The following is a 14,190-nucleotide window of genomic DNA, read 5'->3' as shown; positions in this document are numbered from 1 at the left end:
CCCCTCACCGGATCCGGCAAGGCCCTCACGGAAAAAAAAAAAAAAAAAAGCAAAAAGACGAAAATGCCCATGGACTAAATACATTGGGGTAAATGTGTCACAAAAAGAAAGTTCGGGGTTTTTGGTGTCACAAAAAAAAGTTCGGGGTAAATGTGTCACAGATGGCAAAGTTTGGGGTTTTTGGTGGTTTTTTCCCAAAAATAAATTATTTTCTTGTAAAGTAAGATCATTAAGTGACAAATAATAAAACAAAAAACAAAGGCAAAAATAAAAATAGAAAATAAAAAAAAAATTGGGGGAACATTTCTCTCTCCAACCGTCTCGATTCTCCTGCGATGCTCCATTTGTCTTCTCTCGTCTCTCTCTCTCTCTCTCTCAGTTTCAACTTCGCCGTCATCATCACTTCATCTTCACCTTCACCTTCGAAGCCTCCGGCGAGCGCCGGCAAAGCCGCCGAACACCCGCCGCCGCTCGCGCCCTTCAACGGCGGCGCCGGCACCGCCGCCGCCCTGCAAGTGTCCTCTCGCTCGCCTGAGCTCGGAACCCGCGCGCTCCTTCGGTGAGGCCGAGCTCGCGTTCGTCATCAGGGGTGGAAGTCCTCCTTCTAGCCGAGGACGCTAGGTTGACTGGTGATCTCTCCGCGGATGGCCGCTGCTTCGGCTCGCTTCTCCGCGTTCGGAGCCTGCGGCAATCACGGCGAACGGCGGCCCTCGTGCTCGGGCTCCAGCAAGGTGGAGTCTTGGGGCTGTCGGTTTTCGCCAACTGCGGAGGTTTGCAAGATCGCTCCTGCTTCCGGGACGACTCGCTCGAAGGTAACGGCGAGGATTTTTCCCGCTCGATTCGGTGGTTGTTTCGCGCGTGTGTAGAGACGTTTCGCTCGCTCGCTCGCTGAGAAGGCATTGATCTTGATGGCTGTGTTCTTTCTGTTTTCGGAGCTTATGTTGTCATGTGGGCTGTCTGCCCACCTCGTGCAGTAATTGCTCAGCATTGAAAAATCGAACGAACCCATCTCGAGAAAAAGTTGTATTTGGTGGTTACGTCTCTTGCTCGTGGCTGGAAGTACAAGTGGCGCGTGTTTGTGAAGTGGAGCCTGATGTACTGGGTGACTACTGATCTGCATTAGCAGTTTGGACAGGTTCTACCAGTTAACTATGGATAATGTTGGGGAAAAGATACCATTTGAGCGATGTTCTTGTCCATGGTTTCTGGCGAACATGTACCTTATAGATTATACAGCACTATTGTTCCTTTAAAATGCCACCTGACAGTGTTCATTCTTCATTTTGATTTTGTTCTTCATTCTCATTAAATTCGTAAACTAGTCACTGTGGATTTTTCAGAAAATGATTGAGCGGAAATTGTTCAACAATATATACGTCTGGAATGATCTTGACAATTGTTACTGTGGGGTTTATGACTATTGAGTTTTCTCGATGCAGAATGTTTTTAGTCAAATCAATTCTTTGCCTGATGATGATGATTTCTTCTATGAGAAAGTACCAACCCCCATGCTGGATGTTATTGAGAGCCCTACCAATGTCAAGAACCTGTCTACAAAGGTTTGCTCATTTTCTCCTTTTGGTGGATATGATCGCCTGCTCAAGCTGATCTCATCTCTATCACTAATAATTAGTTTGGCAGGAACTGCGACAATTAGCTGATGAAATCCGTTTAGAATTATCCTCAATATTAAGCAAAGCACAAAAACCTTTGAAAGCTAGTCTGGCAGTTGTTGAGCTGACAGTGGCAATACATCACGTTTTTCATGCTCCTGCAGACAAAATTTTGTGGGATATTGGGGAACAAGTGAGTAACGGTTAGCAATCAGCATGTGTTTATGTGCTGTGTGTGATCCTTAAAATTATTAAGTACATGTGCACAATTGCATGTTCAAAGTATTAAATTGTTTATCCTGTTTACTTGAAAGACATATGCGCATAAAATGCTTACTGGAAGGAGATCCCTTATGAACACTTTGAGACAAAAGGACGGTTTGTCTGGTTTCACTTCTCGATCTGAAAGTGAATATGATCCTTTTGGTGCGGGACATGGATGCAGCAGCATTTCTGCAGGGCTAGGTAATGTCTCTCGCAGTCAATTCTCACGTGACATGTTGGTTTTATAACATAGCTTTTGATTACATGAATGTTGGTACTCTTGCAAGCTGTTCTATGTCCACTAATGAGAAGGAAGCTTAAGTAATACATTATATCATTTTAGGCATGGCAGTTGCACGGGATATGAAGGGAAAACGTGAACGAATTCTGACAGTCATAAGCAATGGAACTACAATGGCTGGCCAGGTCTATGAGGCAATGAGCAATGCAGGTTACTTGGACTCTGATATGATAGTTATCTTGAATGATAGTCGTCATTCTTTGCACCCAAATGTTGAAGAGGGCCCGAAGACATCTATCAATGCGCTCTCTAGTACTCTAAGTAAGCTCCAGTCAAGCAAATCTTTCCGGAAGTTTAGAGAAGTTGCCAAGGTATGCAATTTATTTGGATTGTTTCAATGGTTGCTTTCAGGTCATGAAGAGGGACTTGAAATTTTTTATAGATTGACAATGCACATGTTGAAAATATGTTGCTGACTTTGAGAAATAACTAGATCCCGATTATGACCATACTAAAATAGAATATCCACCTCGCTCCTGACCATCTTTTTGTTTGTCCTAGCTATAGCTTGTTTATTGTAATGGAAATATGACAATTAAGCTACTTGTATTGGATGTGAGATGTTAATCAAGTGCTTCTTCCACAGAAGTGCTCAACCTTAAAAGTTACCACACAAGCCCCTTTATTTGTGTAGGACATGATGATAGATGGATAATTCCAGTAGTTTCCCGTTTTAGGCTCATCTTAGCAGTGCTAAGTTCCAAATGCAGTACAATGTGTGCTTAGTAGAGATCAATAGATTGATAATGTTTAATAAGGATTTCATCCTAAACAGAGCACAATGTGTATAAGATCCTTGGAGCTGACTCCACTTAATAGAAAAAGCTTTTGATTAATGTCATTGTGGTGTTTAGTAGAGAATATCTCTTAAATGTTTGCGATTAGGTGCTCTTCATCATAGTATAAAGGAATATGTTGTGATCCTAACTTTGTATGTACGAATTGAAGTTTTGAATTGTCCTTTTATAATCACTCAAAGTCAAGTACAAGCCAAACTATCTCCTATTGAACTAGATTCTCAAGTTGTCATCTCTTTAGACCGTGCAAAGTGCAATGTAACAACTAAGATGTAAGTCATGTCAAAGGGAAAGGGATAATTTCACTAGAAGTCCTAAAATTTGTTGCAAAAGTGATTCGAGTCCTAAAACTTTCAATAATTGCAATTCAATCCCAAAACTTCTCCAGTTGGTTCAGTTGAGTACCTCTCTTAACTCCGTCTAATTTGAATGATGGAAAATACTGATGCGGCGTTATTAAATATGTTTTCAAGGCACACGGCACTGATATGGTGACACGTTAGAGAAAGAACTTCAAACATTTTATCCAAAAGGCTTATGAAAGCTTGAAAATTACAAAAATAAAAAAAAAAAACGAAAATCGTGGTAAAAACAAATTGAAGTTTTGATTCTATTTAGTTAGAGAGTGCCGGGGTGGAGAGGTGGTGCCGCTAGACCCTACTTTTCTGGCGAGGGCCAGCAACCCTTGTCACGGTCTTGGCAGGGGCCAATGACCCTCACCTAGCCATAGGCCAGGGCCAGTCAAGCGGGTGAGGGGCTACGAGCGTGGATTGCTTGGCCTCACCACTCACTACCACCGCCCGGGGGTTGGTTAGCCCTTGAGTCTGACAAGAGGCAGTGAGAATGCAAACATGACTGAGAACCTAGTTGATGTTGGTGCTAATTTCGGAGGCGAAGTCTGTCGCGACCACATGAACTCAGACTACATTGCTCTGGCAAGTGGATTCTCGAGAATGAATAGAAAGGGGCAGTTAAAGGAGAGCAAAGCATTGAAGTCACAGAAGTTGGTGGAAGAAGTCGAGACCTTGATTTTGGACGGGCTAGCAAGAGAACTTGTGGAAGTTGCATGCTGTGTAGCAATCAAGGATGCCATAGCCACTGGGTTTCGATTGTGCATTCCAAACCAAACCTGTTTGAATGAAGAAGAGAAAAAAAACTCAGGAATGCACTTGTGCTTGAAGTGAAAAATTGTTATAGCTTTTTATTCTATTGGCAAAAAAAATAAATGTTGTAGCTGGTGGAATGTTTTAGTTCCTTCTTTTTATGCGAGGGTTGGCTGAACCTTGCACAGTGCTGGCAAGCAGTGGCACAAATCCTGTGTGAGGGCTGCCAGCCCTCGTGACGAACTTGTGCTCCCCTTTGAAACAACCCTCTCCCTGTGATGTCTTTGTATACCAGTTCTGTTTTAATTTTCCTTTTGGTTGTGGTCTTTTGTTTTTGTTTTTGTTTTCTCTTTGGCATTTTTTTGAGGTGGCGCCCACCGCAACACTGTGTGTCTTGGAAATATGTTAGGGAAAGCCACATCAGCATTTTTCATTACTCAAATTAGATGGAGCTAACGGTACCTGATTTTACCAATTGGACATTTGAAAGTTTTAGGATTCAATTGCATTTTCACGACAAGTTTTAAGACTCCTAGTGCACTTATTCCAAAGAGAAATGAAGAGAAACCCCTAAAAAACCTTGAATATATTTTTTTAGGATAAAAAGGAAAAACACTAACTTGTTGGCACTTTTCCCTGTAACCAGATCTTTACTAGCGATAACTGAAATGGTAGTGTACAATAGTGGCAATCGTCTATACCCTTATTTAACATGCAGTTTTCTTCTTTTCCCAGGGTGTTACTAAAAAAATTGGCAGGGGCATGCATGAATGGGCGGCCAAAGTTGATGAATTTGCTCGTGGTATGATGGGTCCGCCCGGTGCGACTCTCTTTGAAGAGCTTGGCTTGTACTATATTGGCCCTATTGATGGCCATAACATTGAGGACTTGGTTTGTGTTTTCCAAGAAGTGGTGTCACTAAATTCGATGGGTCCTGTACTGATTCATGTTGTAACCGAGGAAAATCAAGGGATTGAACATAGTCAGCGGAGTGAGATTGATGAGAATTTAGGCGAAGGTATGTCAGATATCATCAGGAATTCTGCGCTTTACTGTTTTCAATTGAGAACTTATTGACTTGTAAAGCAGCCAAACGTGTAAACCGGCTCTCTATAGTTAATATTTGGTTTTGTGCTTCATGGTATAATTTTCCACCTTTGTCCTGTGTGTAACTGCGTATTTTATTTATGATGAATTGTTGATTTCCTTTCATTCTCATGTAGTTTCCAACTGATTACACAAGTAGAAATAAATTCTGAACCCGGGACCAGCTTGATGGATTTTGCTCGACATTTGAACTGTTTGCTGTTTGTATAGTTAGCTTGTCAATTCACAGATCAGATTTTTGGGCAATAAAATGGCTGCCTGTGATGATTATTTCATCACTCTTGAGAGACAACCATACAAATCATATAAATGCTGATGAGCTGAGAGTCAACTCTGCTTCTGTTTGGCCTTTACATGGTCCGGATGCATGATGTTTAACTGACTTTTTTAGCCTATTATTGCACATTTCTTTGTTTAGTCATTGTCAGATTTTCTTCATCCACATTGAATTCTGTACTATAGCCCTTTTAGTTTCTTAGTCACACCTATTACATAATTATGGTATTAGATTATGCAACTAGGGTGAAGATGTGTAAGTTTTCCCTAAATGCTGCTATCTTCCAACTAAAACTCCAGAGCCGACTGCTAAATGCACCATATTTTCATAGAAGAAAGTTCCTATATGCTCTAGCTGTCCTAGAGTGATGTTTCACTCAACATTTGTTGTTTGTGTTTGTTGTGCTCTTCAGGTTCAAGCAGTTATGATTCGGTGGCATCTAATTATCAACCCAGGACATATAGTGATTGTTTTGTGGAGGCACTGGTTAGGAAGGCAGAGAGTGACAAAGATGTTGTGATGGTTCATGGGGGAGTGGAGGTGGAACCATCGCTTCAGTTGTTTCGCGAAAAGTTTCCAGACAAGTTTTTTGATGTAGGAATGGCTGAGCAACATGCGGTTACATTTTCCGCGGGTTTATCATGTGGTGGATTAAAGCCATTTTGCGTGATCCCATCTACATTTCTTCAGAGAGCATTTGATCAGGTTCTTACCTTTTCAGCTGTCTATATATGGTCCCGATAACTTCTAGACAGATTTCCTTATAGAGAATTTGTGGCCTTAGGTGGTCCATGATGTTGATCGGCAAAGAATTCCTGTCCGTTTTGTCATTACAAGTGCAGGCTTGGTAGGATCTAATGGCCCTGTGCAGTGTGGGGCTTTTGATATAACGTTCATGTCATGTTTGCCCAACATGATTGTCATGGCACCATCTGATGAAGATGAGTTAGTGGACATGGTAGAAACTGCTGCCATGGTTGATGATCGTCCAATTTGCTTCCGGTATCCACGAGGTGCAATTGTTCGGACAGACAAGTCTCTGAGTCATGGGATCCCCATCGAGGTAATGCTTCTGCAGTCTTACTCCCCGTTGATATTGTTTTCTACGTTTGAATCTCCATTCTGTGAAACTGAGGAGCTCACATAAATGTGTGCTTAAATTCCAAAGAGATTAATAAAATGTAAATGGTTCTAGTTATTGTTAGTTTACCGTTAAGAACATTAAACACGCGGATGACGTGTTTGATTTGTTCCCTCTTCTTCATGAATTTCCTCGACCAATTTTCATGTCGATAACCACCAAAGGTTTTCCTTTTTGATAGTAGGAACGGGAGAACACCACTTGCTGCTTGTTCTTAATGAGATATGAAGTCTATACCTTCCTTGTAGCGATTATCATCGTGTTCCGTTCTCATTAGAATTTCCTTCCAGGATTTGTTATAACTGAATATCAGTTTTAGGTCTGCATATGTAATAGCTCAAATCTATTTGCTAAATATGCAAACGCGAATCGATCTATTTGGTTAAATGCAAGTTGTTACGTGTCATCTTACATCGCATTATCTACTATTGCATACTTATCAAAAAATGATATCATTTGCTTTGATGCATAGTTGAAGTGTCGTGTCGTCATATTGTAGGGCTTTGATTAAATTTCTGCATTTGCAGAGCAGATTGGAAGAGGGAGAATTCTTGCAGAAGGTAAAGATGTTGCTTTGCTTGGTTATGGGTCAATGGTTCAGAACTGCGTCAAAGCTCGGTCCCTTCTTTCAAAGCTCGGAATTGAGGTGACTGTTGCGGATGCAAGATTCTGCAAACCGCTTGACATGGGGTTACTTAGGGAGCTGTGCGAAAATCATGCCTTCCTGGTCACTGTTGAGGAAGGATCCATTGGAGGTTTCGGTTCCCATGTCGCGCAGTTCATTGCACTTGATGGACGGCTTGATGGGAGAATAAAGGTACAGCATCATCCTCTCTATAATTCTGTATTTGTGATTTTGCCCTTGTCATGCATTTTTTCTTGAGGAACGACTGGCCCTCCGTTCCTGTTGGCATCATCTGATTTTTGCATCTCAAAGCCAAGATAAATGAAAGAATAACTACAGAAAGGGCGAATCATTTCTTTTTTATTAGTTCGATACCTGGTATTGGCCATAATTCGCAAACATTCTATGGTTTTAGCATGAGGGAATTTTACCTCCATTAGTTTGATACCTGGTATTGGCCACAATAGGCAAGGCCATTATAAGTATTGTGCAGTACCCATGCAGAAGGAAAATTTATTGAATTGTGAGATACCATCTTCAAGCTGTACTGATTGGGTTTGATTCCTCCAGTGGCGGCCGATTGTCTTACCTGATGCCTACATAGAGCATGCGTCACCAAACGAACAGCTTTCCCTTGCTGGGCTCACTGGGCATCACATTGCCGCGACCGTGTTGAGTCTCCTCGGCCGGACACGCGAAGCTCTTCTGTTGATGTGCTAGGTTCCTGCTATCATTTCACCCTGATTTCCCTCAAGACGGCCTCGCGCTGATGCTGCTCGACTGATAAGCCAGATGTCGTAAGGAGCTCGAGCAAAGACGGCTTACTCACCAACTACCGATTGTCCCAGAATGCTGTATTAAGTGTCAGCATGCGGTACGTTCCGACCGCCAGCGTACAGCAACTCATATCTGAGAAGCCTTTTCAGAGATTGTTTCTGCTGATTTGTCTCGCACACGAGGAGCCAAAATGAATAGTGAAGAAACATGGAGTCCCTCCGGTCTTTCGAGACCACCAAGTAAAGAAGTTCCTTTGAATCGAAAGAGCTTTCTGAAGGTGATGTATTTGTTAAGAGACAGTACAGAACATTTCCAAATGCTGCTGTTATTATCACTGTGTCACGTCAATTTGCGAGGGGTACGAACATGGCTGGCAATTCTTGGAATGTTTTCATGGTGAAAACGATAGATCCGGTACCGCCCCGTCGCGCCGGTGAGCACCCGAGAGGGAAGGATGAATATATCGAGCAGTAGTATGGATGTCGATCGCACAACTGAACCTTTAGTTTTTCATATTCATAAGAACAAGAAGCATCAAAATCTGATCCTGACCTGCCCATGGAAGTTTGCACAGAGACTTCCGTATCGACAACGGCCACAATGCCTATGCCGAGCCGAAGTTCCGCGGCCGACCGTGGATGGTGGCGAGCGCATCAGATACGGCAACACATTACCTGGGAACTGCACCGCTAAGAGAATGTTAAGACCAAGCCACATCGACGTATATCCGACGACCCGACCTCTCTTTCGCCAGCTATGATCGTCTTCTCATCGAACCGTGCACGATCACGCGATAAAATGTTTGTGACCACAGTTCTATCGAAAAAGAGTACCAAAAGTAGGAAGCCAAAAGCACTCGATAGCTTATCCAAGGACCCGATACTCTCTATTCGCGCCTTGTCCCGAGCCAACCGGCAATGTCATCAGGAGACCGGAGCGGTGCACTCAAGTCTCTCTATTCTGGAGGCGTCCCGACCGCGCCGCCGACATTGCTCTACTGAAATTGAAGGGAACTTAAAAATGGGTAGATAATCCCGGTTCAATCACGCTCCAATCCGAGCAGCGCCACGTCAGCAATCGGACCGGAAATCAACTCCGGCCCGGCCTGCACAATTTTATCCGGGCCGGTCCGGGCCGGAAAGCCCACGCTCCGCTCAGAGCCCACGAACCGACCCGCAGATATCAAAACGAGAGGACGACGCCGGAAGGAAGATCTTTCCAGAAGTTCTTCATCGTCGTCGTCGTCGAGCGAGCGAGAGCGAAGATGTCGTCGTTCCTGCAGTCGCTTCTGGATCCGAAGAAGAACTGGTTCGCCGCCCAGCACATGAAATCCGTCTCCAAGCGCCTCCGCCACTACGGTCCGTTTCCGAAGCAGAAGCAGCACAACTGCTTCTTCATCGATTCCCCCGTTTTCTCTCTCTTCGTTTCTTTTTTGCTCTCGCGATCGATTCGAGGATTGCGATTGCTCGATTTGGTTCTTCGGTCGCCGTCGCCGGTTGGCTTTGCGGTTGATGTTGCCGCCGCCGCCGCCGCCGCCGGCTCGAGCTTCCGGTTTTGTTGTGTGTGTGTGTGTGTTTTTCTTTTTGGGGGGGGGGGGGGGGGGGGGGTCGAGTTCTGATGCTCGAGATTGCGTTGTGTAGGGCTCCGGTACGATGATCTTTACGATCCTTACTACGATCTGGACGTGAAGGAGGCGCTCCATCGGCTGCCCAGGGAGATCGTGGACGCCCGGAACCAGCGCCTCAAGCGCGCCATGGACCTCTCCATGAAGCACGAGTACCTTCCCGAGAATCTCCAGGTATCCGGCATTTCCCTGAAGCTTGTCTTGGATTGCGACTCGCTTTGATATCGTTGTTCGAACATTCTTGTCGGTGAATAAGAGATTAAATTGATGGGGACGGGATCGGGATAGGATACGGAAAACTTGCGGAGGCGGTGTGCGCGCGAGCGTTTTGCGCTTCGTGGAAGTATTCTTTGTTGTTGGGTGTTGTTGCTTGTTCACCTGCTGTAATTTGAGCAAGGGTGTGTGTTTTGAGCAATTGCTTTTCTTAATGTGTCTCGTTCTTACCCCCTGCCAGGCTATGCAAACTCCTTTCAGAAGCTACCTTCAGGAAATGCTTGCTCTGGTAAGTTTCTGTTGCACAGAGGACACGTATGTATAGATTGCTATGAATGGTGATCTGGCTCCATGCTTCCTTTGCATTGAGAGAGAACTTTTAAGCAGCCTCAGGAGTCTCGCTGGGTCTCTTGTGAATCTTTGTTATTGCTACATTGGCCCGTGTGATTGGAGTGGATCTTTAGTTGTGTGAATTTGTTAGTTCTCATATGGAAATTTGACAATCTATCGGATGTAAAAAGGTGGACTGCTAAAATGAAGAAGTTATTTGTGGCGACGAGTTGTGGTGTGCTTTTTAAGGTAGGTTCAATTGAATACCATATTAATCTCAAGAATCAAGTAAGAGGCGATCCAAAGCTCAAATAGGTGGCTCGATTGTTTGAATAATGGGAAGCACCCGTTTGGTGCTCCTCAATATACTTACAACTAAACATTTAATTGTTTGAACTTTTTTGTTGTGGAGAACTGAATTATTGTTGTATTCCTAATCCTACCCTTAATATCTGGTCCTCAACTAAGTAGCACCGACACGCAACACGACACAATACGACACGCCGACACGTCATTTATAAAACATAGAGAATTCCGACACGTTGGGACACATATATTAAATGTATATATTTATACATACACGATAAATTATCATTTTTATGATTATTTGAATCAAATTAATTTGATTCAAATCCACAAATAAATAAATAATTAAAAAAAAGGAGTGTTGGACGAGTGTCGGTGTCCGACATGTCCGACATGTGTCCGACACCGTCACGGAGGCCCCCGGAGAGTGTCCTAGGTCCTAAACCTCACCCTTTAAAGAACCCTAAAAAGGGAGGGGGGGAGGGAGAAGAAATATTTAGAGTTTGGCTATGCGCACAACCGTCTACTTCCATTTAATTTATAATTAAAAGTAAAAAAGGAGTATTTTTATCTTATGAACTCTTAAGTATTAGGATTGATACAGCTTTCTGAAGTTACATGGTATGCTTTTCGGCACTTCTGGATTTTGTTATGGCTTAGACATCAGTTTCGTACAAAAAAAAAATTTTAACCTTCTCGGCTGTGATTGTGAAGTTCGATATGTGTTTGACTATTGGAGAAAGAATCCCTATTGTTGATTTGAAGAGTGAACCAATGCCGTAAAGAAAAGATATGAAAGTGGCACATCACATTGGCGTCGTATAGTTTGTCTCACTAGCTGTAATATCATTGTTTAATGAAATACTTTTGTGGCAGTTTTATTGGTCCTTGAGCTTATCTTCCTGTAGAGTTAATCAGCTGAGACTTGTCTCGTGAAACTTTGAATCTTTTAACTGTTGCGTTTTAACTTACCGAGTTTGGAGGTTTATAGTAGTTTCGGATGCTTGAATGAATTGAAGTCTGTTGTGAATTTTTTTAACCAATTCTATTACAGGAAGTAAGTGGACTTGATACTTCTTGTGTAAGGAATTTTTTTTCTTCTGTCAAGATTGATTTCCTGTTGTACAATTAGTGTTGAGTGATATGTTTTTTGAGTGTGCACGTGCTCATGTTTTTCTGGGTCTCTCTCATTCTATCTTGATTCCCTCCTCTCCTCCGGTCATGCCCTTTTTTCTGGTTTAATGAAATGTACCTGCCAAATGATCCGTCAAAGTCATAGCTGAGATAATTTTTGGGAACTAGTTTTCTTTGATTCACTTGGTTTTAGATGGTGGCAGCTAGTTATTTTTCAGTCTGTATATGCACAAATCACTAAGAATTTCTTATGTGAGATTTTGCAGGTTAAGAAGGAGAAAGTAGAACGTGAAGCTTTGGGAGCATTGCCTCTCTACCAGCGCACAATTCCTTAAGCTCCTAGTCTTTTATGACCGGTGGTTTAATCTCATGGGCACTTTAACATGGTAGCCTATATTCTGGTGGAAATTTTCATTGCACTCTTCTATAAGCATTTTCTTCATCCCAATTGCTTGTGCATCACCGGATGGCATTCGCTATCTGGCTGTCATCTAGTTGAATCTGATGACTAAGTGACATCGACTTTTGTAATAAATTTATGTCTAGAATGTTGATGAGTACTAGATAAATTCTCTTGTTATGCTTGTCTCTTTGCTATGGAATATAGAATAATATCTGGACCATTTCGTCCTTTAAGTTATCTATTGCTGTGCATCTTGCCTTCTGCAAAGTCGCACCTTGTTTGGTTGCTTCATTCCTATTTGCTAAGTTCCTATAAAATGTCCAGTGACATGATATCTGTTATTGCCATTCTATGGTGGAAGCACGTTTGCCTAACTGGGAATGAATTTAAGCTGGCTTCAGTAAGAATTTTGATGCCTGGTTGATCAAACCGCAAAAAGGTGTAATATTTTCACGTTTGCCACGCAGAACCGGTTAGTGTGATGCATATGAATCTTCTTTGAGTTGGGTCAGTTGAGACTCTGTGACGGTGTGCGTGCGATTACCGTAGAGATGCCTAAGAGTGATACAGATGAGCCGCATGACCGGTTCAGACCCAGGTTTTGGTTATTATAGTAGGTCTGCGTTAGATCATTGAATAGCCAAGGAAAGAAAATGAAGTTTAGTTGAGGGAACTATAGCAAACTTTATGCTCGCTACTAGCTCTGTTGCTATTCTTGAACTTTTGCAATAAGAAAAGATGTCTTCGTGGTCCTTATTTGGAGCAAAGGGCAAAGTGAACCAGAGTGTTGCAAAGTTTAGCTCCTAGGGGATTCTCGTTCTATTAGGCGTCAGATAGAACTCTAGTGAAAACTCATGCCTATTTAATATTTCTCACACTGATTTGTTGTCAATTTCCTCACCTTGGCGATACAATAATCGAACTTGTGAGTAGATCTGTCATAACAAGTCACAAATTTATTTCTTAATCCATATTTGATGAGTCTTATATAGGTTAGCTATGTTTAGTAAATGGTTTATAAATGGGTGTAGAACGTAATGTCCAAAAAATAATGTACTTGCGAGATTCTCAGAAGATGGGTCTGAGCTCGCTTATGAGGCTAAATGGCTCTTTCATACCCGGTTGACCCAAGGGCCTTACTGGACGCGCGAGAAAGTATTGATATTTTGAATGTTCGCAGAAGTAAATAATGCAATATGCTCGCTCCGTACGTCTTGATATGTGGTGGTACAATGAGGCACCTGAAATAGCCGAATCACTGCTTTGTTGCCGAGTGTTGCCAGAAGTAGCAGAGAAATGGTAAATGAGTAACGTGAAATCTAATTGAAGTGGGTCGAACTCAGGCCGTGACTTTTTAAGCTAATGACACAGATGACCGTGGCAAATCTTTCTCTGCTTCAGTATCTTTGCACTGTGTACAATTCTGCAAAAGTCAGGTGTACGAATGTCACATGAGCAAAAACTCCCCTGTTCTATATCACCCACTCCCATGAAGTTCACCATGAAAGAAAGAATGTGCTGGGGAGGAAAATGGCAAAGAAAAAGGGAGGTCAATACACAGCGAGGGTAAAGGATAGGTTGGTGGGTCGTAGCAATCTCTTCAAGTGTGCTTGGCCAAGAATTGGCCATGTAATGGAACAGTGCGTCGTGCAGACTGTCCCCCCCATCTCTTGGTCCTCCTGGTGTGAGCAGATCAGATAAAAGAAGATAGATCCAGAATATGTAGGTAAAAAACAAATAAAAAGATTGCAACTTTAAGGTTGCTGTCGAATTGATTTTCAAGTAACGCTCTAGCAACTTCTGATACTGTTTATCGAAACGACTTGATCTCACTTTTTTACGAGAAGATCTATGATTGAATCGTGTAGATAAATAATTTCGAAGTTTAATTGAGTTCTGTTTAGAAAGCTTTAGTGTACTTTTCCTATGTTGATGAAAAGTCTAGGGCTTGTGCAAACTGCATGGGGAATTATTAGTGGGGAGTTTGCAGGTGCCAATCATATAGGCCAGCTTTTAATGGTAATGGAGGTATGGGGTTGCTGCAATTATGTGTCATCTCCCTCTTTGTCTCTCTTGCCCGGACTTCTTATATTGTGTTTATATTGTGTGGGTAGATCGCGCCTGAAATCTAACTCATCCTTGATCTCTTTGCTAGCTCTGAACCGACCAGATGAT

The 14,190-nt window shown here is 42.6% G+C and overlaps 2 protein-coding genes across 3 annotated transcripts; both read left to right on the top strand.

Moving 5' to 3' along the window:
- The first annotated feature begins 473 nt into the window (after nt 1-473).
- LOC115686184 (probable 1-deoxy-D-xylulose-5-phosphate synthase, chloroplastic) lies at nt 474-8,339 on the top strand. Of its 2 annotated transcripts, XM_030611394.2 has the most exons (10): nt 475-812; nt 1,440-1,559; nt 1,642-1,806; nt 1,928-2,078; nt 2,221-2,489; nt 4,814-5,096; nt 5,875-6,167; nt 6,247-6,525; nt 7,136-7,420; nt 7,799-8,339. In XM_030611394.2, the coding sequence occupies exons 1-10, from the start codon at nt 645-647 to the stop codon at nt 7,946-7,948; spliced, it is 2,163 nt and encodes a 720-aa protein (XP_030467254.1). In that variant the 5' UTR covers nt 475-644; the 3' UTR covers nt 7,949-8,339. The 2 variants fall into 2 exon arrangements, with proteins under 2 accessions (XP_056174755.1, XP_030467254.1); XM_056318780.1 differs by lacking the exon at nt 7,799-8,339 and having other exon boundaries at nt 474-812; nt 7,131-7,396.
- An 863-nt stretch (nt 8,340-9,202) lies between these two features.
- On the top strand, nt 9,203-12,252 carry LOC115686182 (cytochrome b-c1 complex subunit 7-2, mitochondrial). Its single transcript, XM_030611392.2, has 4 exons — nt 9,203-9,363; nt 9,646-9,803; nt 10,084-10,131; nt 11,879-12,252. Exons 1-4 carry the CDS (start codon nt 9,270-9,272, stop codon nt 11,945-11,947), a joined length of 369 nt encoding a protein of 122 aa, XP_030467252.1. The 5' UTR covers nt 9,203-9,269; the 3' UTR covers nt 11,948-12,252.
- The last annotated feature ends 1,938 nt before the right edge of the window (nt 12,253-14,190 follow it).

Source organism: Syzygium oleosum, unplaced genomic scaffold (assembly GCF_021117445.2).
Source record: "Syzygium oleosum isolate NSW1041296 unplaced genomic scaffold, Sole_v2.1 Sole_v2.16, whole genome shotgun sequence".
In the NCBI taxonomy this organism is placed as follows: domain Eukaryota; kingdom Viridiplantae; phylum Streptophyta; class Magnoliopsida; order Myrtales; family Myrtaceae; genus Syzygium; species Syzygium oleosum.
The sequence above is the reverse complement of the archived record's forward strand: the minus strand, read 5'-3'. Positions and strand labels throughout refer to the sequence as shown.

Bases quoted from the DNA above. Each gene is read 5' to 3' on its own strand.
- LOC115686182 (XM_030611392.2), top strand. From the start codon at position 9,270: ATGTCGTCGTTCCTGCAGTCGCTTCTGGATCCGAAGAAGAACTGGTTC. The intron at 9,364-9,645 runs GTCCGTTTCCGA...TGCGTTGTGTAG, and splicing joins CAAGCGCCTCCGCCACTACG to GGCTCCGGTACGATGATCTT. The intron at 9,804-10,083 runs GTATCCGGCATT...ACCCCCTGCCAG, and splicing joins ACCTTCCCGAGAATCTCCAG to GCTATGCAAACTCCTTTCAG.
- LOC115686184 (XM_030611394.2), top strand. From the start codon at position 645: ATGGCCGCTGCTTCGGCTCGCTTCTCCGCGTTCGGAGCCTGCGGCAAT. The intron at 813-1,439 runs GTAACGGCGAGG...TTCTCGATGCAG, and splicing joins CCGGGACGACTCGCTCGAAG to AATGTTTTTAGTCAAATCAA. The intron at 6,168-6,246 runs GTTCTTACCTTT...TTGTGGCCTTAG, and splicing joins TTCAGAGAGCATTTGATCAG to GTGGTCCATGATGTTGATCG.